The sequence below is a fragment of the Mercenaria mercenaria genome, chromosome 5, assembly GCF_021730395.1.
Source record: "Mercenaria mercenaria strain notata chromosome 5, MADL_Memer_1, whole genome shotgun sequence".
NCBI lineage: Eukaryota > Metazoa > Mollusca > Bivalvia > Venerida > Veneridae > Mercenaria > Mercenaria mercenaria.
The window spans coordinates 78527891-78550706 of NC_069365.1; the positions used below are offsets into that span (position 1 = coordinate 78527891).

The window sequence follows — 22816 nt, forward strand, 5'->3', positions numbered from 1 at the left end:
CAGGCTTAATACTGTTTTTCACTGTTGTCGTTCCTAAACTGGAATCCCTAGCATCTCAGTCTGTCTGGTGCAAGTGTTGAAAATACTCAAAATGAAAATTTTTTAAAAATGAGCCATGCCATGAGAAAACCAACATAGTGACTTTGTGACCAGCATGGATCCAGACCAGCCTGCACATCCGTGCAGTCTGGTCAGGATCCATGCTGTTCACTTTCAATGTCTATTGCAATTAGAGAAACCGTTAGCAAACAGCATGGATCCTGACCAGACTGCGTGGATGCGCAGGCTGGTCTGGATCCATGCTGGTCGCAAAGCCACTATGTTGGTTTTCTCATGACGCGGCTCCAATATTTAAGAGGCTGGACGCTTCATATTAAGTTACTTATAGTTTTTCAGATGTCACTTTAAATCGAGGACCTGTGTAGTGTGTTTTACATCCTGCAGGTCAAAGAACTAGGGGGAAGCCTCTGCAATTGAAGGTTTTTCTGCATTTTGCAGTTTCCTCCAATAAGTTAAAAGTGATATCTTTCTTTCATGTGGGCAACTACAGGTACAAGAAATAAAGTTAGCTACACACTCTGCACTTATCAGATGAACAAAACAGCTTCTTTAAAGACACTATGTAAGAAAAAACAAATATTAATTATAAAGTAATGACATGTACCTTGAAAAAGTAAAGGAAAAAAATATTTTAAAGGGTTGCTGAGAAAGATATTTTTTTCACACTGCAAAAAGCAGTTCTGTATGTTTATTTTACCTAATTTTCAGCTGATGGTATATACAGTGTAGACAGTAATGGTCTGGACATGGTGAAGATGACAATCAAGAACTTCGACTTTCTTGGGGAGTACGAGGCCGAGTATGATGTAAGTAGAATCTCATGTATAAATCTGGTCTATGTAGTATACTTAATAAACAGCAATGTTGGGCCTAATTGGTTATTTGCAAGGCTAAGCCTGTATTGAGGGCATAGTCAGAGTGCCAATATAGGCATAGGAATGCTTATAACCACATAAAGAACGTCATTGCCGTTGAAATGAGTTGTTTATTACATATCTAAACGTAGCTACGGTTACTTGAAAATGTAATAAGTACCTGTATAAGTCATCTTGCTTTCTTCTGGCTTTCATTGTTCTTGAAAGGGTTTTGGTTTTTCCAGTATGTTTAACTTCAGATTTGAAAACTTTCTTCAGTTTGTCAATATCGTCACTGTACTGAATTTCAGCTTAACAATTAACACAAAATAATCACTATCTATGATTATCCACATTATGTATTGTCTAAAGATAGAGGGTGCATGCTACAGTCACTAGGATGTGAGATAAATCTGTGATTTGTGAAATTGTTTTCAAGCAATTTGGAAGCAGAAACTGTTACCTACCTGCATTTAATAACTACATTTTGTACTGTATACATGTATTTCCTTATTAACGTCCATGGGGTGTTACATTTTTGCAAAAACGGGGTGTGAGTGGCGTAAATTAATGCCCTTAAAAATTGTTTTAAACTTTTTTTATTATGGGGTATAAACTGTATGTTCAACTTCTGAATGAATGAATTTTAACAGTTACAACACTACCATAGTACTGGTACTCACCTGTTGAAAATGTGACTTGGACAGGGTTGTGGGGTGTGGATAGGGGTTGGGGTGGTATTTATTATGGAGAAGGCCTTTATTAGATGTGTTATACTTAACTTGGTCGGTTTGTTAAAGCGGTACTTGCATGCTGTTTATTGTATCACAATCTCTTATACTGTGAAATCATTTAAATTCACTGGCATGAAATTTCGCGCAAACGTGAAAAAGGGCTGTTTCACGCGGGCTTTAATTCGCGCATTTTCAATTTTAGAAATGAAAAAATGAAATTAAAAAATAATAATAGCGGGATCTTAAATTCGTGCATTGGTCCTAGCGTGAAATACGCGAAATTTCGTCCTACGCGAATAAAAATGATTTCACAGTATTTAGGTATTTAAGTAATATAATTTGATTTATCGATTTGTATTGATTGTTTTCAGTACCAAACTAACTTGCATGTAAGTTTCACATATATTATCCAGGAGGGCTTACACACATTATCCCATAACACACACATTTTAGCACCATAAATTGACTTTAACCCTAAAATATTCACAGGTTAAAAGATAAATTGAAAAATATGTACAGGATCTGCAATGGAGATATTGCTCGACTTTAGGAGTGCAGTATTGCCATTGGAAGATTGAGTGCATAAATCGAGAGCTAATTATCTTTTGTTACATACGCATTTATACTAGTAATGACGTCACACAAATAATGTGACACTTTACATGTCAGAATGGAGAAATATTTGATGTCTTACATTGATTGAAAATGTGTGTGTAACAAAAAATTAAAGTGATGAAGCAGTCACTTATATAGGCATGCCTTAATTACCATATGTTCCCTTATTAACACCCCAGGGGGGCACTATATTTTTGCAAAACTAATTCGATAAACCTGTAGAAATTGTTTTTGTTCTTTTAAACATTTTTAGCTCGACTATTCAAAGAATAGTGAGCTATTGGACTCACCCATGCGTCGGCGTCCGCGTCCGCATCCGCGTCCGCGTCCCGATTTGGTTAAGGTTTTGTATGTAAGCTGGTATCTCAGTAACCACTTGTGGGAATGGATTGAAACTTCACACACTTATTCACAGTGATAAACTGACCTACACTGCACAGGTTCCATAACTCTATTTTGCTTTTTTACAAAATTATGCCCCTTTTTCGACTTAGAAATTCTTGGTTAAGGTTTTGTATGTAAGCTGGTATCTCAGTAACCACTTGTGGGAATGGATTGAAACTTCACACACTTATTCACTGTGATAAACTGACCTACATTGCACAGGTTCCATAACTCTGTTTTTCCTTTTTACAAAATTATGCCCCTTTTTCGACTTAGAAATTCTTGGTTAAGGTTTTGTATGTAAGCTGGTATCTCTGTACCCACAAATGGGAATGGATTGAAACTTCACACACTTGTTCACTGTCATAATTTGACATGCAATGTGCAGGTCCCATAACTCTACTTTGCATTTTTTCAAAATTATGCCCCTTTTTCTGACTTAGCAGTTTTTGGTTAAGTTTTTGTATGTAAGCTGGTATCCCAGTATCCACTAATGGGAATGGATTGAAACTTTTCACACTTGTTAACTGTCATGAGCTGATAAGCACTGTGAAGGTTCCTTAACTCTTTTTCCCATTTTTACAAAATTATGCCCCTTTTTCGACTTTTATATTCATTCAATTGACAAGGCTGTTGAATAGTCGAGCGTTGCTGTCCTCCGACAGCTCTTGTTTTATTCCCCGCCGTGGCGGAGGGATTATAGGAATGGTCTGCGTCCGTCCTTCCGTCTGTAACAAAATCGTGTCCGGTCCATATCTCCTAAACCCCTTGAAGGATTTTCATGAAACTTGGGTCAAATGATCATCTCATCAAGACGATGTGCAGAACCCATGAGTCAGCCTTGTCGGTTCAAGGTCAAGGTCACAACTCGAGGTCAAAGGTTTGAGCCTGCCATTTTGTGTCCGCTCTATATCTCCTAAACCCCTTGAAGGAATTTTATAAAACTTGGGTCAAATGATCACCTCATCAAGACGATGTGCAGAACCCATGAGTCAGCCATGCCGGCTCAAGGTCAAGGTCACAACTCAAGATCAAAGGTTTGAGCCTTCCATTTTTTTTCCGCTCTATATCTCTTAAACCCCTTGAAGGAATTTTATAAAACTTGGGTCAAATGATCACCTCATCAAGACGATGTGCAGAGCCCATGAGTCAGTCATGCCGGCTCAAGGTCAAGGTCACAACTTAGGGTCAAAAGTTTGAACCTTCCATTTTGTGTCCGCTCTATATCTCCTAAACCCCTTGAAGGATTTTCATCAAACTTGGGTCAAATGATCACCTCATCAAGGCGATGTGCAGAATTTATGAGTCAGCCATGTCGGCTCAAGGTCACAACTGAAGGTCAAAGGGTTGAGCCTTCCATTTTGTGTCCGCTCTATATCTCCTAAACCCCTTAAAGGAATTTTATAAAACTTGGGTCAAATGATTACCTCATCAGAACGATGTGCAGAAATTATGAGTCAACCATGCCAGCTCAAGGTCAAGGTCACAACTAAGGGTCAAAGGTTTGAGCCTTCCATTTGGTGTCCACTCTGTATCTCCTTAACCCCTTGAAGGATTTTCATCAAACTTGGGTCAAATGATCACCTCATCAAAAACTCATGAGTCAGCCATGTCAAATCAAGGTCAAGGTCACAACTGAAGGTCAAAGGTTTCAGCTCTGTATCTCCTAAACCCCTTGAAGGATTTTCATGAAACTTTGGTCAAATGATCACCTCATCAAGACGTTGTGCAGAATTCATGAGTCAGCCATGTCAGTTCAAGGTCAAGGTCACAGCTAAATTCAAAGGTTTTACCCTTTCACTATCCGTAGCAGTGGTGGGGGATTTAGCTGTCTTTCAGACTGCCTTGTTTTTTTTAGCTCACCTGTCATGTAGTGACAGGGTGAGCTTTTGTGATCTCATTTTGTCCGTCCGTCCGTCTATCATCAGTCTGTCAGTTGTCCATTTACAATTTCTTGTGAACACGATAGAGACCACATTTGCAATCAGTTTAATCAAACTTGCACACAACTTGTATTGGCATAATATCTCGGTTCCTTCCAAAAATTGGCCAGATCCCATCATGGGTTCCAGAGTTATGGCCCATTAAAGGGCCAAAATTTGCTATTTTGGCTTATGAACACAATAGAGACCACATTTTGCAATGGATTTTAATTAAACTTGCACACAACTTGTATTGGCATAATATCTTGGTTCCTTTCTAAAATTGGCCATATCCCATTATGGGTTCCAGAATTATGGCCCCTTAAAGGGCCAAAATCTTTGCAGCAATATAGACTTCATTTATGGTTTGCTTAGATTCTGTCATGGGTTCTAGAGTTGCTGCCCCTGAATGGGGCAAAATTTTCTATTTTGACCCTTTCAGTCATATAGAGGTTTCATTTATGCTTTGATTCGATACAAACTTGCATAGAGTGTTTATCTTGATGGTCACTAGGCCAAGTTTGACACTGGGTCATGTCAGGTCAAAAACTAGGTCACTAGGTCAAATCAAAGGAAAAGCTTGTTAACACCTTAGATGCCACATTTATGAATCTATTTTAATGTAACTTAGTAAGAATGTTTATCTTGATGATTCCTAGGCCAAGTTTGAAACTGGGACAAAAACTAGGTCACCCACTAAGGAAAAGCTTGTAAACATTCTGTGGGCCATATTTATGACCCTATCTTCATGAAACTTGGTCAAAATGTTTATCTTGGTGATTTTTTCTAGGCCAAGTTTGAAACTAGGTTATTTGGGGTCAAAAATTAGGTCACATGGTCAAATCAAAGGGAAAGCTTGTTTTCGCCCTATGGGCCATATTTATGACTCTATTTTATGAAACTTGGTAAGAATGTTTATCTTAATGAATCCCATGCCAAGTTCAGAACTGGGTTGTTTGGGGTCAAAAACAAGTTGACCACTCATATCAAAGGAAAAGCTTGTTAACACTCTATGACCCTATCTTCATGAAACTTAGTCAGAATATTTATCTCAATGATTCTAAGGCCAAGTTTAACAGACGAGCGATATAGGGTCATCATGACCCACTTGTTTAGTTCACTATCAGTCTAACTAATAATTAATGGATTTTAACACTAACAACACATCATAATGCTGGTGTTCCCTTACTAACATGACCTCAGTTAGCTTTGTATGTGTGGAAAATATTGCAGGAAGGGTCATTTGCTAGAGAGGGTTAATAAGGGAACATTATTAAGGTAGTTCATTAATGTTTTGTGAATACTTTGTGAAATCATTGATGTTCATGGGAGGACTCATTTTCATAACAATGGACAAAGGAAATTCATAGATTCTCTATTTATTTTGTCTTTCAATTTTAAAATCTATTAATTTAAGCCACCATGATATAGTTGTTTCGGCCAAAACATCAGACTTTATGCCTAAGAAACAAAACAATTTCCAGTATTCATTTTTAAGCTAAGACCTTTATTTTTTTATTTTTTGGTTTACGAACCGCCAGGATGACATGGTTGTAGGAGGAGGGAAAAAAAAAATAAAATTAAAAAACAGAATCAGGATTTTTTTTCTCCGTAGGAAACGGACTTTTGAAAGGAATATGGGTAAATTCTACACAACATCACACAGGCTGCATGTTATAATCTTCTTTCCCAAATTGTATGCTTTTTCCTGCAAAAATACCTGTGACCTTGGTTATATTTGATTAAAAATGAGCCTTGGGGCTTGTCATAGCTGCTTGAGAAAAAATGTTGTCTTTGTATTTCTGTGAAATTACATTAATATACAGCTGGGCAGTTAGCTGTAACATTTTTCTTGAAAGGACTGTACTATACATAAAAACTGCATATATTCTCACATGAGTGGCTCCAGACATAGAAGTCATATGTTAAACACTGACTGAAATTAATACCTTGTGTTAAAACAACAGATGGGAGAATCTAATATTCCCCACATTTGAACAACACTGTCAGATCTTAAACCCATGGATATATGATTTTACACTCAGCAGCTATCAAGCATCTTGGCTGTTTATTGACCCAGTCTGAAACTTAGGGGTACAACTATATGACAACATACACTGCATTGTGCCTAATAAGCAATTATCTTTTTAAGTGTTAGGAATAGGAAGTGTCTAGCCATCTGGTAAACAGACACCTAGCCTATGTTCTGCCCGTCTGTTAACTGGAAGCCTTGCCTTTCCTCTTATGGTTTTCTTGGCATTTGTTAATTTATTTTATGAATAGGCCTAATGTAATGCAACAGTTCATCTTTGCAATGATCTTTGAAAATTCTGTTAGTCAATATTTGTCTTGCCACATCTGCTGCACATCAACGTTGGAAAAGACAGTAATTTCATCTATAATCAACATTAATGTGATGTTAATATTATAATATATAACGTACAATAATTTCATTAAAAAAAAAACGTACACTGAGACCCCGTTATAACGCTGTCATCGGGGTCCAAGATTCGAGACCCGCGGATCTAGCGGGGTTAAATTTATAACGCGGGTTGATCATATCAGCGGTAAATGCAATACCCCACCCATCGGTAATGTATTAGACGTATTTTGGACGCTGTTTTATGTTAATAAGAAAAAAGAATCGTATAAACGGGACATTTATTTACCTTAAATGCTACTGAAAAATACATTAAAAGAATTATAATGCTGTGTCATCTTCTCATTTTGTCGTGATTCTAAAAGAAATTTGAAACTGTTTATCCCAGAAGTAAACATGTATAACGCTGTGTGAGGAGTGCGCTGTCATGAGAATTACATACGCAATGCACTGTGGGTTTATGTAACTAAAAGAGAAAAAACGCCAGTCTAAAAAATAATAATTTTGAATACATGAAGAAAATCGATAAATAAGATAGAAAATTGTTAAATCGCCGTCCTTAATATACGATATTAAAAAGGGAGAATTCTCAATATGGCTTTCGCAAATTCCAACGAACCGAGAATGATGATTATGATAAACGGCTGCATTTTATTACATAACTGGCCCCAACTGGGCCTGTTGTTCGATTTTTATTCACTCGAGTGTTAATGTCATCCGCTTAATTGGTGCAAACTTAAACGGTTTGATAGTTGACTGACCGATTTTCCACGCTTGTTAATGCAAACACTTTAATTTTGACACGATACTGATTGCCTAATTGTCACAGGTGTACATGTATTGAAACTTTAACAAAGGTGATAGCAAACAAGTAAGCTAGCAGCGATTATTGATTTTTGTCACAGCTGTCATGGAAAGGTGTTAATTTACACAGGTAGATGTAGTTTTAAGGCTGGTTATGATCAAATTAAATAACATCTGCGGATTTTTTTTTTTTTTTTTTTTTTTTTTTTTTTTTTTTGATTTTTTTTACCCTCTAAAATTTGGGAGCCAAGACAATACAGCGTTATAACGAATACCGCGGTATATTGAGTAGCGTTATAACGGGTTTCGAGTGTAATTCATAACTTATAAACAAACGGGTTACCGGACGCCAAAAAGCTGTGCAGGCTAAACGTTTGCTTGCCGGGCCTTACAATACCAGTTTATATCATCAAACAAAATTACTGTAATCATTGTGTATTTAAATTACATTTTTCGAGAAAAAATGCCCTCAAGTTCGCGTAATAAACGGTGCATAGAATCACCATAATAAGCATCACCGACAATTGGCCATTTATTCAGGAAAGCACTACGTCGCAACTTTGAATGTTCTTGCATTTTCATTAAAATTACTTCAAAACTTTGGAAATAATACAGCCTGGGCGCAGCCATTTTTAAACGTTTCGTAAATTGCGTAACAAGCATGGTGATTGGGCGCAGTATATATCGGAAATTTTAATTGGACGTTTACGTCATGCATAAGATATGAAGTTTAAAAATAGAATTATAGGAATTCCTAATGTTGATTTGACTCGTTCGCCGTGATGGGTATTCGAAGAACGAGACTTTTTTTTCCTTTTTGGAATACGCGATGCATTTTTTCTTCTGCAAGTTTTCATGTCAAAGCGGAGAGAATAAAAAAATTATGTTTTTCCAATTTTATTTTTTTTCTGAAAACTTGTTTTTTTGAGCGGCGGTTCCGTAAACCGAAAAATCAAAAATAAAAGGCCTAATAAAACAATGGGAAATCATACTTGTGAAGAAAACAGAATTATACATGTTATTGTTTCAGTTATTTGGTAGAAAATGTAATCAGTCTGCTTGTGAATCTGGTATTGCAAATTCTATATGTATCTGCTTGATTGGCCTAGTAAAGTTAATATATTTTTATTTTTGAAACAGTTCTAGCTACATTACTTCTTGTTGTGATCTTAAAGATATATTATTTCCAAATTTCATATTGGAAAATATGAAAAATTATTATCAATTTACAATATTGCACACTGTATTAGTTCAACTGCTCACAACATATGAAACAAGTAGAGCTAATACAAAGCATAACTGAGCCAATAAGAGAAAATCAGGGCCAATACAAGAAAAGCAGGGCCAATACGGAATTCAAGCATTCTAATTGGTTCAAAATGTTTGTGTGCATGAGCAGTATTGTGTGTAATTTTTAAATTACTACATGCTGATCAACATATAAGTAAACACCGTATATACATATATATACAGTCGAATACCGTTACCTCGATATTCAAGGGACTGTAAAAATTGCATCGACGTATCCGAAGTTCGACGTAACGATATCGATTATCTGGGACTACTTTGTACTTGCGTCGGACATCTATATTGTCACTATATCCAATGCTTTTTTCAGAGGGTTTGAAAAGGGAAAGAAATAGTATAACACGTAAATACGATTTTAATTTTATTGACAAATAAACATCTTAATTAAATAGTACATACATACATTTAACTTTTAAATTTTTCAAAATATACGTGTAAACATTAGCTTTTTTATTGTTTCCATAAACAAGTCTGAATGCAGCTGTAATGTTCCTAGTTGAGTAGTCATTTTGACTGTGCTTCTGTTACGGTAACGAAAATTTGCCTGTTAAATACGCATATTGTTACACAATCCTAAATGGCAGATACAGAAAAATATTTCATCCAAATTAGTTGTTATATTTGAAAACAAGTTGTCCGCTTGCACGCTGTTTTACAGGACTAATTATTAGGAATTAAATGCAAACTTCCTAACATTTGAATTGGATTAAAGATTAAATAACAAACACACAAACTAACTTGATTATGATTAATACAGCGCCAGACAACAATAGGTTGCTTTTCACACCTTACAAATAACATGGATATTTTTGACACACTGTGATATTGACGAAACCAGGTGTAACAACATTACAGGTAAGTTGACGGGACTGAAAAATCTCATGGAGCTAAACAAAATATCGAGCTAATCATATCGAGGTAATGATAAATAATTACATTAAAATATATAGGGAAAAATCGGGACAGACTAAAACACATCGTGCTTTAACCGGAGTATCGAGCTAACCGATATCGAGGTAACGATATTCAACTGTGTATATATATATATATATATATATATATATATCTAATGCCATTTAAAAGAAGTGGAAGTTTTAAACAACTGGCATTTACTAAATAAGACTTCAGCTCTTATATGTACACTTATATATTAAGTTAAGTTGAATACAGTTGAACTTCATTCACACAACCTCAGTGGGACTGGCAAAATTTGTTTGGGTTACTGGCACTTCAAGCCACCGAGCAATATACATTATGTAGAGATTTTTCTGAGACCTGACAATAAATTTAAGCAAAGGGTGGTTTTGGAATTATCTGATTTCCAAACGAACAAAGATCATTTGAGCCGCGCCATGAGAAAATCGACATAATGGGTTTGCGACCAGCATGGATCCAGACCAGCATGCGCATCCAGCAGTCTGGTCAATATCCATGCTGTTCGCTAATGGTTTCTCTAATTGCAGTAGGCTTTAAAAGCGAACAGCATGGATGCTGACCAGATTGCGCGGATGCGCAGGTTGGTCTGGATCCATGCTTGTCGCAAACCCATTATGTTGGTTTTCTCATGTCGCGGCTCAATTTTGTTTATTTGATGAGGATTTGATTAGTAAATTCAAATCGATATCTTATAATAAAATATTTTAATGAAAGTTAAGCATACTGCAGTAGTACTGAAAGTGAGTAAATTGGTCATTTCATGAAAATAGATTCATGTTGGGTATATAGGTAAATTGGCAGTATAAAGATAATGCCAAGATTTTAGTATGGTGAAAGGGTACATTATATGTATGGGGCTGTTTTTGCTTTTAGTACTTGCTCTAGGTTTGTAAATGACTGCTTTTTGTATGTATGATTTTGTTGCATCATATTTTTTCATTCATTTGTTAAAATATACTGTGCTTGGTCCATGAAAAGTTTTGCAACCATTCCAGAAGTAACATTATTTGTCCAGGAAAAGTTACATGATTGGCACAAAAGTGATGTGACTGGTCCTGATTGGTCCATGAAAAGTTAAGTGATTGGTTAATGAAAAGTGATGTGATTGGTCCAAAAGTAACTAGATTGGTGCATGAAAAGTATCATGATTGGTTTAAAAAATAACATGATTAGTTCAAGAAATGTAACGTGATTTGTCCATGTAAAGTTATTCATACTGTACCGGGTATGTTTCATGTTTTTTTTTATCTTGTTAATGTGCAGTCTGTGTGTAGATAAAATTTTATAAAGGTTTATACTGAATTTCAGGACAATGATTATTTCACCTCATTTGATCATAGCAGACGGCAGTCTCTCAATGACTCACCGGACCCTGACCATTCACGACACAGGTCCTCGCAGTTTGGCAGCACGCCAGATCTGAACCTGATTGGCAAGTTGTCGCTGACTGAGATCCCAGGTCATGGTGTATCAACAGAGAGTATAAATATTGACAGAGAGACATTGTCAGGAAGGGAGGTAAGCACCTAAATTCCTTCCAAGCCATTTTTTGGTCTTTGTTTTTAAATTACAGCTGCTTTCTAACATCATCTGAAAAGTTTTGTTTTGTGTATATCTAATATTGCATGCCAAGAATCATAACTCATTTTTGCATTTTGTCAGAATTATGGCCATTCTTGTATTTAGAAAACTTTAGTTTCTTGGTTAAAATTTTTGTTTAGGTCCGCCTTTTCTCAAAAACTATAAGAGCTGCAGCTTTGAAACTTTGCACACTTGTTTATCATCATTAGATGACTTAGTAGGCCAAGAACAATGACTCTAATTTGCATTTTGTTAGAACTATGGCCCTTTTTGTACTTAGAAAATTTTAGTTTCTTTGTTAAATTTTTTGTTTAGGTCCACCTTTTCTGAAAAGCTATAAGACATACAGCTTTGAAACTTTGTACACTTTTTTGTCATCATTAGTTGACGGTGTAGTCCAAGAACCAAAACTCTGATATGCATTTAGGCAGTGCTCTTGTTTATTTCTAATAACTGTATTGTGTAAAAAAGGTAAAAAATAACAGAATATACAAATACAACATAGTTTATTTCAGTTAAATTAAATTAAGGGATACTAAAAGATCAAAAATAAATATTATCTTAAAAATATTTCTGTAAGAAAACAAGTTTTAAGTGTATGAAAACTTTCACAATTTCAAGAATGAAGACCTAATGTATTCAAGCAAATATTTCACTGAAAAAAGAGACAGTAAGAAGTCTTAAGTGTTAAGACTTGGACAAAGCAATCATTTTCTAAGCATGAGTTTGATTTTTGTGAATTTCCTGTTTTATTCAGTCTGTTTCATCGACACCTGAGGAGCCCCATCATAGAAGTGTAACACCATGTGCAAGCAGTGTAATTGTTATACAGAATCCTGGACTGATGGAGGAACAAGAAAATAGTCCCTTAACTGAATCTGTGTAAGAAATATTCTCTTGATTGATTCATTGCAGTAAATAAACCCTTGACTGAATTATAAGGAATTAGTTCCTTGAGTGGAAAACAGTCGTTTGTTTGAAAATAATCATTAAACTGAAGCAGTAAAAGAAGATAGTCACTTTATTTATTTGTCATTTGATGGAATCGATGTCAAAGTGGATGTCTAACTACAGGTAGTGCCTGTGATAGTACTGGTAATACTCTGTACCCATCCGGTAGTACCCAGTGATTCAAATATGCAATTTTATAATTGTTTTAATGGGGATGATGGTGAAAAAAATTCGAATTTTGTTAAACAAAAGTTGAATCAAAGTCATAAGATTAATTTCAGAATTTATACTTCTCTGTAAAAAAATTTATTACATTTTCATGAGACATGAGTTCACTTACATTCAGTATAGTCAGAAAATGTTAATGAATTTTTTATTGAGGATGCCGTAAAATAAAACTCAAAAGCAATATAATACAGAGTTACTTTGAAATATTCATTGGGGTCTAAAATATTCATTGGGGTCTGATTTGCCTGGATTTCTTGGTTACATCAGTCCACGAAATTAAATCCGGCAAACAAGGAAATTTCCATTTGTGTTAAAAAGTTGAACACTGTGAATTCATACCCACACAAAATAGCTGTTTTGATCAAAATCAAGTAACTTCATTTTTATGATATATAAAAAGATTTTACAATTTATGAAACCAAATGAACCAAGAGAATTTACTATACTACATGTGTTAGAAAAAAAACATTTTCCCATTCATTTCAGACACAGTGTTGACAGTATCTGCAGTGATGATCCAGACTTGGTTGACCTTGGAGCTAGTGCTTCCTCAGTAACATTCCCAAACTTTCTCATCAGTTATGTGTACTTGATGAACCAAGGTGAGGAGGTGGATGAAATGTGGAAACAACATGTGTCAAAGGTCATCTCCGAGTCATCTGTTACCAATACAGTCTATACGTCACAGATCTTTCCCAGGCTGTACAGAGTATGTAGCTGTCTAATGTTCATATTTCTTCCGAAAAAACTTTGTATCTTTTTAGTTTTGGTAATTGTCATCCGGTCTCAACCAGTCTTGATCAGACTTCTTAGTACAAATCCAAGATCATAAAATTGAGATTGGTGACCAGCTTCAAAGCTCCAGCAAATGATTGGTTGATTTTCAGGTCAGTCTTTAAATTGACCAGTGACAAAGCAGAATTCTGAAATTGACCAGTGACAAAGCAGAATTCTGAAATTGACCAAATTGAATGACAAAGCAGAATTCTGAAATTGACCAGTGACAAAGTAGAATTCTGAGACTGGTATCCAAACTCACTTTTATAATCTTGGAACCAAGTTACTTCAGGTAGAGAACAATTCTATGATTTTAGTGTGTCAGAGTTCAGTCCGAGAAGAACGGAAATGCTGAGGCTGCGTTGGTAGAGAACAAAATGCCCGAAGAATTTGCCTCCTGGTTCACATGGTGATCAAATGTTACAAAAACATGCAACATCTACTGGTATTTTGTACTTCTGTTCCACTCTTATCAAATTTAAACATTGACTATAATAAGAACAGTAAGTACAGTGAAATCAGGCTTCGACCTTAGCGGTGGACCGTTGGACCGACGCAACCAAAATATCGGCAGGTCTACTAACTATCAAAAGTTGGGTAGACCGACGGTCAACCAATTTTCAGTCACGCTCTTCAAATAAAATAAAACCCTTAAAAGTGAAAAATAGGAGGAACAATCGTACCCATATCGGCGAATTCACAAAACGAAAGTTGATTTTGCCTTAAGTAAGGCATTCTACAGTTATAAGCATTGGCAAGTTAAAGTCAGTATAACACGAATGGACTACTCCACCGATCGGGCGAGTGGTTTTTACGTGGTAACTTTACCAAATTGAGAAATTACATCAGGCAAAATTACCTGGATTGACTGGAATTTACCCGCGAATTCTAAAAATATCAAAACGTCATGCTGGTAATTTTCCATTCCACTAGCACGTGCGCCCTATCGTAATATCTAATTTACATTGCGGTTACTTTTGACACAAAAAACACGCATACTGCATTCATTTTTTAATATAATCGCTTCAAATTTTCAACACGGCTTGAGAACTAATACAGTTTGAATTCTATAACAATTTTAATAAGATATCGACAGGAATGTAGGCAAAATTCTTTAAAAACGATCAAATTTTCATAATATAATGTTTTGTAAAATTTCCAACAGCGCAATCTTGATTATTTATTTCTTTCTTAAAGTAAATAAATGGTACGTACTATAGTAATAAAATTCAGACTTTTGACCAGAAAGTACAAAAAACACAATTAAAAAATCTTAAATAATGAAAAAGCGGCAGCAATTTAAATACATGGAGTAAAACGATTTTTGGCAAACAGATTTCTGTTAGCGCGGCAGAATAGGTTACGTGACCTCATGAACGTAAATAGAAATGTGGTTTTGAAATAAAGCAGTATGATGTTGTTGCGGTTTTTAGTAAGTTTTAAATGATTCTTTTACATGTATTTTTGACACAACACTTTGTTAGATATTCTTCTCAAACAGTAATGTAAATTTCTTGAGGGCAAATAGGTCACAGAGGTAGGACATCCACTATCATCGTTCACGGTTTGACACATTTACATGTCAGTTTATTCGGGATATTGCACATTCGCTTTTAAAAAAATTAAAGAAAAAACTTTTTTACTGATTTCTTCTCAACAATTAAAGGAATCGAGAAAGTACGATCAGACAGTGGTGTGTCACATGGCGCGAAAACATGACGTAATGCCATGACAATCTCGGGGAAACTATACCGCTTTGATCTCCACTTCAGATGCCACAATAACGGACACACTTCTTTTAGCTGTTTGAGGGAGTGTTAATTGATGATGAAAACAAGGCCAATTACTTAGTTTATCATCAGAATTATTACCGATAATTGTTGATGTTTTTTTTCCACTTTCAACACGGGTCGGGAGGATGATGATTACTGTGTCCATATTTTGGGACACTTTTCAAAATAATTATTTTTTGGGATAACAGATTGCTACAGTCTTCCATTTTAAATTATTTTAGAAGTAAGTCCTGTTTCTTTGAGTCATATGAAGTTATGATGTCTACAACATCACAATTTATGTGATAGAATTGGAGGTCCACTAAAGTCTGAGCAGGTCCACTAGATTTTAGCAGTTGGTGGACCTGCTGGCAACTGCTGAAAAAAGTTAAGGTCGAGGCCTGGAAATGTAATAAAAACCATTTTGAGACAGTATAAGATTATAAGTTAGAAGCCTTATTGTGTCTTGAAAATACTGGTGGTGAAGGTAATAGAAAACCTTCAAAACAACAATGTTTGAATGCAATATATTGGAACTATGTATAGATAATGCTAGAAAATAGGGGAGCTTTAAAGGGTTGTCTGTGTTAAGTTAAGTAATATATTGGATAATACTGGATGATTTTTTCTTGTACAGGAGCTTAGGAGAAGACTTGCAACATTAACAAAAGATGCAGTGTATTACATTTCCAAAACAGAGGGACTGAAAAACATTGGTGCACAGCTGTATATCCTTTGTTGAGATAGAATTTTGTGAGAACTATTTGGTTAGCATTTAAAAAGAGAGCCTCCATGGCCGAGTGGTTAAGGTCACTGACTTCAAATCACTTGCCCCTCACCAATCTGGGTTCGAACCTCACTTGCGGCATTGAATTCTTCATGAGAGGAAGCCATTGAGCTGGCTTACAGAAGTTTGGTTGTTCTACCTAGGTGCCCACTGTACGGAGGGGCACCTGTTGTCTTCCACCATCAAAGCTGGAAAGTCGCCATATGACCTATAATTGTGTCAGTGTGATGTTAAACCCAACTAAAACAAAAACAAAAATATAGGGTTTAGTAAAAAAAATGGTTTAGATTGCCTTTGTAAACATAGTTTTATTTGTGAGAACCATTTAGGCTTTTGTGAGAACCATTTATATAGCCTTTGTAACAATAGGCTTTTGTGAAAACAGTTTATTTCAGTTTGTAAAGACAAGCTTTTGTGAAAACCATTTATGTAGCTTTGTAAAGATGGGCTTTTGTTAACACTATTCATGAAGCTTTATAAAGATAGGCTTTTGTGAAAACCATTTTTATAGATTTGTAAAGATAGGTTTTTATGAAAACTATTTGTGTAGCCTTTGTAAAGATTATCTTTAAAAAAAACAAAACATTTGAATAACTTTTGTAAAGATAGGCTTTGATAAAAACATTTGTGTAGCTTTTGTAAGGATCGACTTTTGAGAAAACTTACTGTTTAATCTTTGTAAAGATAGGTTTAACGGAAAACCATGTATTATAGCCTTAAAAAATGTAAAAATAGGCCTTTGTGAAAACCATTAGTATAGCCTTATAGGTGAAAACTGTTTGGATATCCATTGTAAAGATAGGCTTTTGTGGAAACCATTTTAAAATTTGTAGCCTTTGTTAAGATAGATTTTAGTGGAAACCTTTTACTAGCCTTTGTAGTGATAGGGTTAATGAAAACTATTAATGTAGCCTTTGTAAAGATAGATTTTATTGGAAACCGTTTGGTTCCATGGTAGAGATAGGTTTTAACAAAAAAAAATTCAGATGTACTTTTTAAAGACAGGACTGATTCTTGTGAAAAATATTTAAGACAGAGGGATTGTTTGCAGTAATGTTTTGTGTAAATTAATTGTATAAGACATAAACAATTGCATAGTTTGATACATGGATGTATTATCAGAAAGTTGCTGTGTTTCATAGTTCAGTGTTTATTTTTGCCTTAACATTGCTTACTGCAGACACTGGATACAATGTTCACACATCTAGAATGTCCTTATTTTTTCATTGAAACTGATGTGGTAAGTAGTTTTCATATCTCTTTCATGTTTCTCCACTGAAATTGTAATGGTACTTAAGAATCACATGCATATACCATTTTAATATAAGTACTTCATTTACAGCTGTTTGTAGTGTTGTCTGGGTTTAAGGGTTTGTTTGGGTATCACAGTACAAAACTTTTCAGTACAGAAGTTGCAAGTTCTGTTAGTGGGTGAAAAGAAAGTTTTGTGTGTTGATACAAGTAGAAGTCTGAATGTATTCGTCCTCTAACAGCCTGCCTGCTTAGCCTAATAGGGAGAGTGCAGATCTACAGATCATGGGGTCGTGAGTTCAGTCCCTGGGTGGGGCGTTTGTTCTCTGTGACAGTTTGATAAAAGATATATGCATTCATGCTATTCTTAGATCATTTGATGGTTCTACTATGATAACTGGTTGAAACACTTTAACCTTTAGCCTGCTGGCGGCGAATATTTCTGCCTTTGCGACCAGTGCAGACCATGATCAGCCTGCACGGAGACCAAGATCAGCCTGCACATCCGTGCAGGCTGATCATGGTCTGCACTGTTCGCTATTCAGTCAGTAAATTTTCAACAATCACCCCTTCTAATAATAAATGGTATTGCCCAAATTGAATGATGGACCATTCCATTTTAGAAATTTAGCAGGCTAAGGGTTAAAGGGGATTATTTGTAATAATGTGCCGGTGGGAAATAGTGTGAGTGGTGGATTGGAGCAAGTACTGTGTTAGATGTGCAGGAAAGCATGAGGCATTCTTTATTTTACATATGGTATATTTACAGTTGGTTGGAAGTAGAGTGGTTGATAGGCACAAGTACTGCTTGTTAGAGATGCAGGAATGTTTTGAGACCTACTGTACAACGAAGGACCAAGCTGAACAGGTTTGTTACAACCATGTATATCAGTTTTGGTGGATAAAACTTTTTCATAAGGATATTCTGTAATTATGATAATTATGGCTTGATCATATATGGTTGTGATAGTGTAAGAAAACTTTTAGAGATATTTTTCTGAAACAAATCTTTGATAATAAGGCTAAAACCATGGCCAGTAAATTATAAGTAATTAAATGAGTCTAACAAGTATTCCTCTAGGAGATTTGAATGCTTCCTTACAAGATCTCAATTATTATTCTTGAAATGACGGCCATTCTGTCTAAAGCTTGTGTACTTTCAAGCTTTAAATCTCAAGTGGAATCAGTTTCTTACCATTTATGCAACTTAAACCCTTTAAAACTCAAGAAAACAATGACTGAAATGATTTAGTGTTATGAGAGTAAACTATGAAAACTATGAAATGTGTTGCAGAGTTATGTCTCCCACACCACTGTGGTGGGAGACATATTGATATACTCCTGTCTGTCTGTCACAAATCTTGTCCGCACTCTTTTAAGTCGAACATTTCTCATCCGATCTTCACCAAACTTGAACAAAATGTTTTTGCCAGTAAGTCCTCGGCCAGGTTTGATAACTAACCAAATCAGCCAAGGCACTTCAGAATTATGGCCCTTGAACCAAAAATACTGATGTCAGTGATACAGGTCTTGGGTGCATGGTTGACTCAGATACATAATGGAGAAGAAATACCAATCTAGATGATTAGGCAGTTGTGGGAGACATGCGCTTTTCTCAAAAGCAGCTCTAGTTTCATATCATGTTGTTTCAGAGTTTGGAGGAAATCAAAGTTTCTATCAAACAACAGTCTCTAGGTGATGGTGGAAGCTTTCCAATAAAGTGTAGTGATGAACAGGTAATATTACAGAAAACTTTGTTAACCCTTATCATGGACACGGATGGTTCTGCCTTGGCCACCAGTGTAGATCATGATCTGCACTGTTCGCCGTTCGATCAGTATACTTTTGGTAAGCACCCCTCTTAACATGTAATCATCCAAAGCACCCCTTTTAACATGTAATGGTACCATCCAAATTGAAAGATGGGTAAGTTCATTACAGAAATTTAGCAGGGTAAGGGTTAATATTTCAGTTAAGTACCAGTTCGTGTTTTGCTGATTACATCCTCACCAAAGAAGTCTAAAGTCACTTATATAGAGTCATCTTGCTCTCCATCTTGTGGTCAGTCTGTTATTCTAACTTCTTCTGCACTTTTACAGTGATTCCAATGAAACTTCATACAAATGATTATTATAAAGTGTAGTTTTTTGGTAAATGTTACAGAGTTCAGTACCCGTATTTCCTGTGACAAAACAGTATCGCTGGAATATTAATCACATTCTGTGATAGCTCTAGCTTCTTTTAAAAAAGGGGTGCATTAGTTATTAATAAGTGGATAAGATTGAGGTCATTCATGAGCTCGTATATGTAAGTACAGTTTAATATTTACCTGTAGGATACCAGGTACTTTTCCTCCATAGTCAAATGCAATTTGATTTTGAAAAATGTTTAAACTTTTTTATTTAGTTTTTTAATGTAGATACAAAATACTTATTTGTATTTTCAGAAATTGGACCTTTGTCAGAAGCTGTATAAGCTAATCTTTCAGCTTGTTATGTTGTTTGAAAGTTTCATTAAACTTTTAGACTGTTTCAAGCTTGTTCAGACAGCTTCTCAGGTAAGCTCATTTAACTAACTGTAGGTGGCTTTACTCAGCTGATATTGTACGTCTTGTTAAATATACAAATTTGTTTACTTTGATCAAAATAAATCAAGTAATGGTACAATTTATTCTAGTATCAAAGATTCAGATGTACATTCTGCAGTTGAACTTTTCTCAGAAATATGGGAAAGCTTTTCAGTAAGATCCTATTTTGGTTCTGCCCTGTCCTCGGACAGCTTCTTATTTAAAGCATCATGGTAAGTTCCAGCACTTCCATGTATCGCCAAGAATAAAGAGGAGATTCTAGAAAAATCCAGAATAACCCAGACTTTAAAATAATGTAAACCACATGTTGATGGAACCTTCTAGAAAACATAGACTATAAATACCTTATTGACATACATAATGTCTCAAAACTAGGATAGGCTTTACAGTTAACAATAAGTCATCAGTATAAAAAGAAATAATGATAAAATGAAGCATAATGAGGAATGACGTGTATATTTTTTACCGTAAGTTGTGTGCTTTAGCTTGAGGTAGTTTTGCACGTTTGATAAACCGGAAGTGATGGTGTAACGTCATTTATCCGGAAAACGTAGAATAATGCCTGGATTTGGCGTACGGAAACGAAAATCAGTTTATGAGTTAAGGGCAACCCGTGAGTAAGTATACTGAAATGGCACTGTTACTATCTTTCTAAAATTAAAATATGATATTAAACATCTTACACGTTAAATAATTCAGAATAATGTCTTAAAATTAGCTTAAAATAGGCAGTTCACTTTAATCATAGCCAGATATCTCAAAAATAAGCACACGGACCTATACATTTTATTTCACCATATTATAGGTCATATGTTTATTTACGACTGTGAGAAGTTTCATTAAAATCTACATTAAAGAAAAATTTCTATTCGCGAAAATGTTATGAAAATTGCGTTTTTCCCATAGAGTCCCATTATGAAAAATTGCGTGAGGTCGAAATTTTTCAAATCAGTCTAGCAAGAAATCAAGCACACGACCCTATCTTTTTTATTTGCTGAATTTTCTCAGTATATTCGGAAGGTTTGAAAGATCACAGTTTAATCAAATTCTACATTGTAGAAAAAATTTCGATCCAAACGTGCAGAACTACCTTAACTTAAACAGCAAATTTGTTTATACATGTGTTAATGAGCTTGAACTGTACTATTAAACAGCAGATTTGTTTGTACACTGTTTGTATAAATTCCTTTCTCTAGGTGAATGACATTTCTGGACAAGTGGAGAACATTAAAGGGGAAGTAACTGCAGCAATGTCTGAGCTAGAAAATGGCCAGGCATCACCATTGAATGTTGACTCACCAAAGACAATCACAAAACAAGATGCATTCTCCAGTCTTTCTGAGTATATCAAAAGCCAGCAATACCAGAAAGCTGTACAGCTAGTCAGGTCTTTCAGGTGTGTAAATATCAAAACATTTGAAGCTGTTTTATATTTGAGCCGTGCCATGAGAAAACCAACATAGTGGGTATGCGACCAGCAAGGATCCAGACCAGCCTGCGCATCCGCGCAGTCTGGTCAGGATCCATGCTGTTCGCTAACGGGTTCTCTAATTGTAATAGGCTTTGAAAGCGAACAGCATGGATCCTGACCAGACTGCGCGGATGCGCAGGCTGGTCTGGATCCTTGCTGGTCGCATACTCACTATGTTGGTTTTCTCATGGCACGGCTCATTTTGCTTTTGAGACTTTCTTCCAGTTTGGAGAGAAAATCAAAACCAATTGAATTGGGATTTTCACTAAATGAAGTTTTTGTAATATTTACTTGAAATTTGAAGTACAATTTTTTAGTATTTGTAAACATACAGACTGTTAAATCACTACACATTCACCAGTATTAAGCTTAGTTCAACCATATTTAGGACTTGAGCAGGGTATAACTACATAGTGAAGTGATTTAAAAATGAGCTTTATTAATCTTGTCTCACATTTGACGTACATTTTCATGTATGGTTTGGTTGTCAAACAAACATGATATAGATGTATTTTCTATAAGCAAACACAACACACTTTATTATTTCATGCTTGTTACATGTAAGTATTATCTAACATTTCAGAACAATGTGGCCAGGTGACATGTTTGGACAAACACAAGACGATGATGTGGTAACCTTGCTCAATGTGTTCTGTATAGAAATGGCAGAAAAGAAAACAGGTACAAGTATTTACTATGTTTCAGCTTAGTATGAAAAACTTCTTGCTGATGTTCTGGATGGCTCACTTCAAGGTCAAGGTCAGAGGGGTCAAAGGTCATATGAGTGTCTGCTCTGTAACTCTTGACCCCCTTGAAGGATTTTAAAGAAACTTGACACAAATGTTCACCACATCAAGACAACTTGCAGAGCGCATGTTCTGGATGGCTCCCTTCAAGGTCAGGGTCACACTTGGGGTTCAATTGTCATATGAGTGTGTTTTGTGTCCGCTCTGTAACATTCGAACTGCTTGAAAGATTGTAAAGAAACTTGACACAAATGTTCACCACATTCAAGATGACGTGTAGAGCGCATGTTCTGGATGTGTCGCTTCAAGGTCACGGGGGTTAAATGTCATTGCTCTATAACTCTTGAACCCTTTGAATAATTTTGAAGAAACTTGACACAAATGTTCACCACATCAAGTCGTTGTGTAGAGCGCATGTTCTGGAAGGTTAGCTACAAGGTCAAGGTCACACATAGGTGTCAAAGGTCATACCTTCGGGTGTATATGCTTCGCATTGCAGTGCTCTTGTTAGCTATGTTTTAATGAATATGCAAGAGTAACTCAGTTCTGCAGTAAAGATATTGCCATGTTTCCGGTACAGTTCTTATCAGTGAAAGGAAAAGTGCATATTTCTAGATGTGTATCTAGTACACACTCTAACACTGTAGATATTAAGTTGTTAAATTGAG

At 35.6% G+C, this 22816-nt stretch overlaps 1 protein-coding gene across 8 annotated transcripts in view; it reads left to right on the forward strand.

Moving 5' to 3' along the window:
• LOC123557705 (protein furry-like) overlaps nt 1-22816 on the forward strand; it is a 114382-nt gene that overhangs the window by 86441 nt on the left and 5125 nt on the right. For 6 of the 8 annotated variants that reach the window (XM_053544067.1, XM_053544068.1, XM_053544071.1 and 3 more), the window contains 12 exons: nt 769-866; nt 2020-2037; nt 11306-11515; nt 12336-12460; nt 13244-13466; nt 15944-16034; nt 17269-17333; nt 18114-18212; nt 18997-19080; nt 19791-19901; nt 21128-21327; nt 21986-22083. In XM_053544067.1, coding sequence (XP_053400042.1) covers nt 769-866; nt 2020-2037; nt 11306-11515; nt 12336-12460; nt 13244-13466; nt 15944-16034; nt 17269-17333; nt 18114-18212; nt 18997-19080; nt 19791-19901; nt 21128-21327; nt 21986-22083 — 1422 coding nt within the window. Of the gene's footprint in view, nt 1-768; nt 867-2019; nt 2038-11305; nt 11516-12335; nt 12461-13243; nt 13467-13851; nt 13980-15943; nt 16035-17268; nt 17334-18113; nt 18213-18996; nt 19081-19790; nt 19902-21127; nt 21328-21985; nt 22084-22816 lie in introns of those variants that run through there. The other 2 variants (XM_053544069.1, XR_008371081.1) reach the window with 2 other exon arrangements.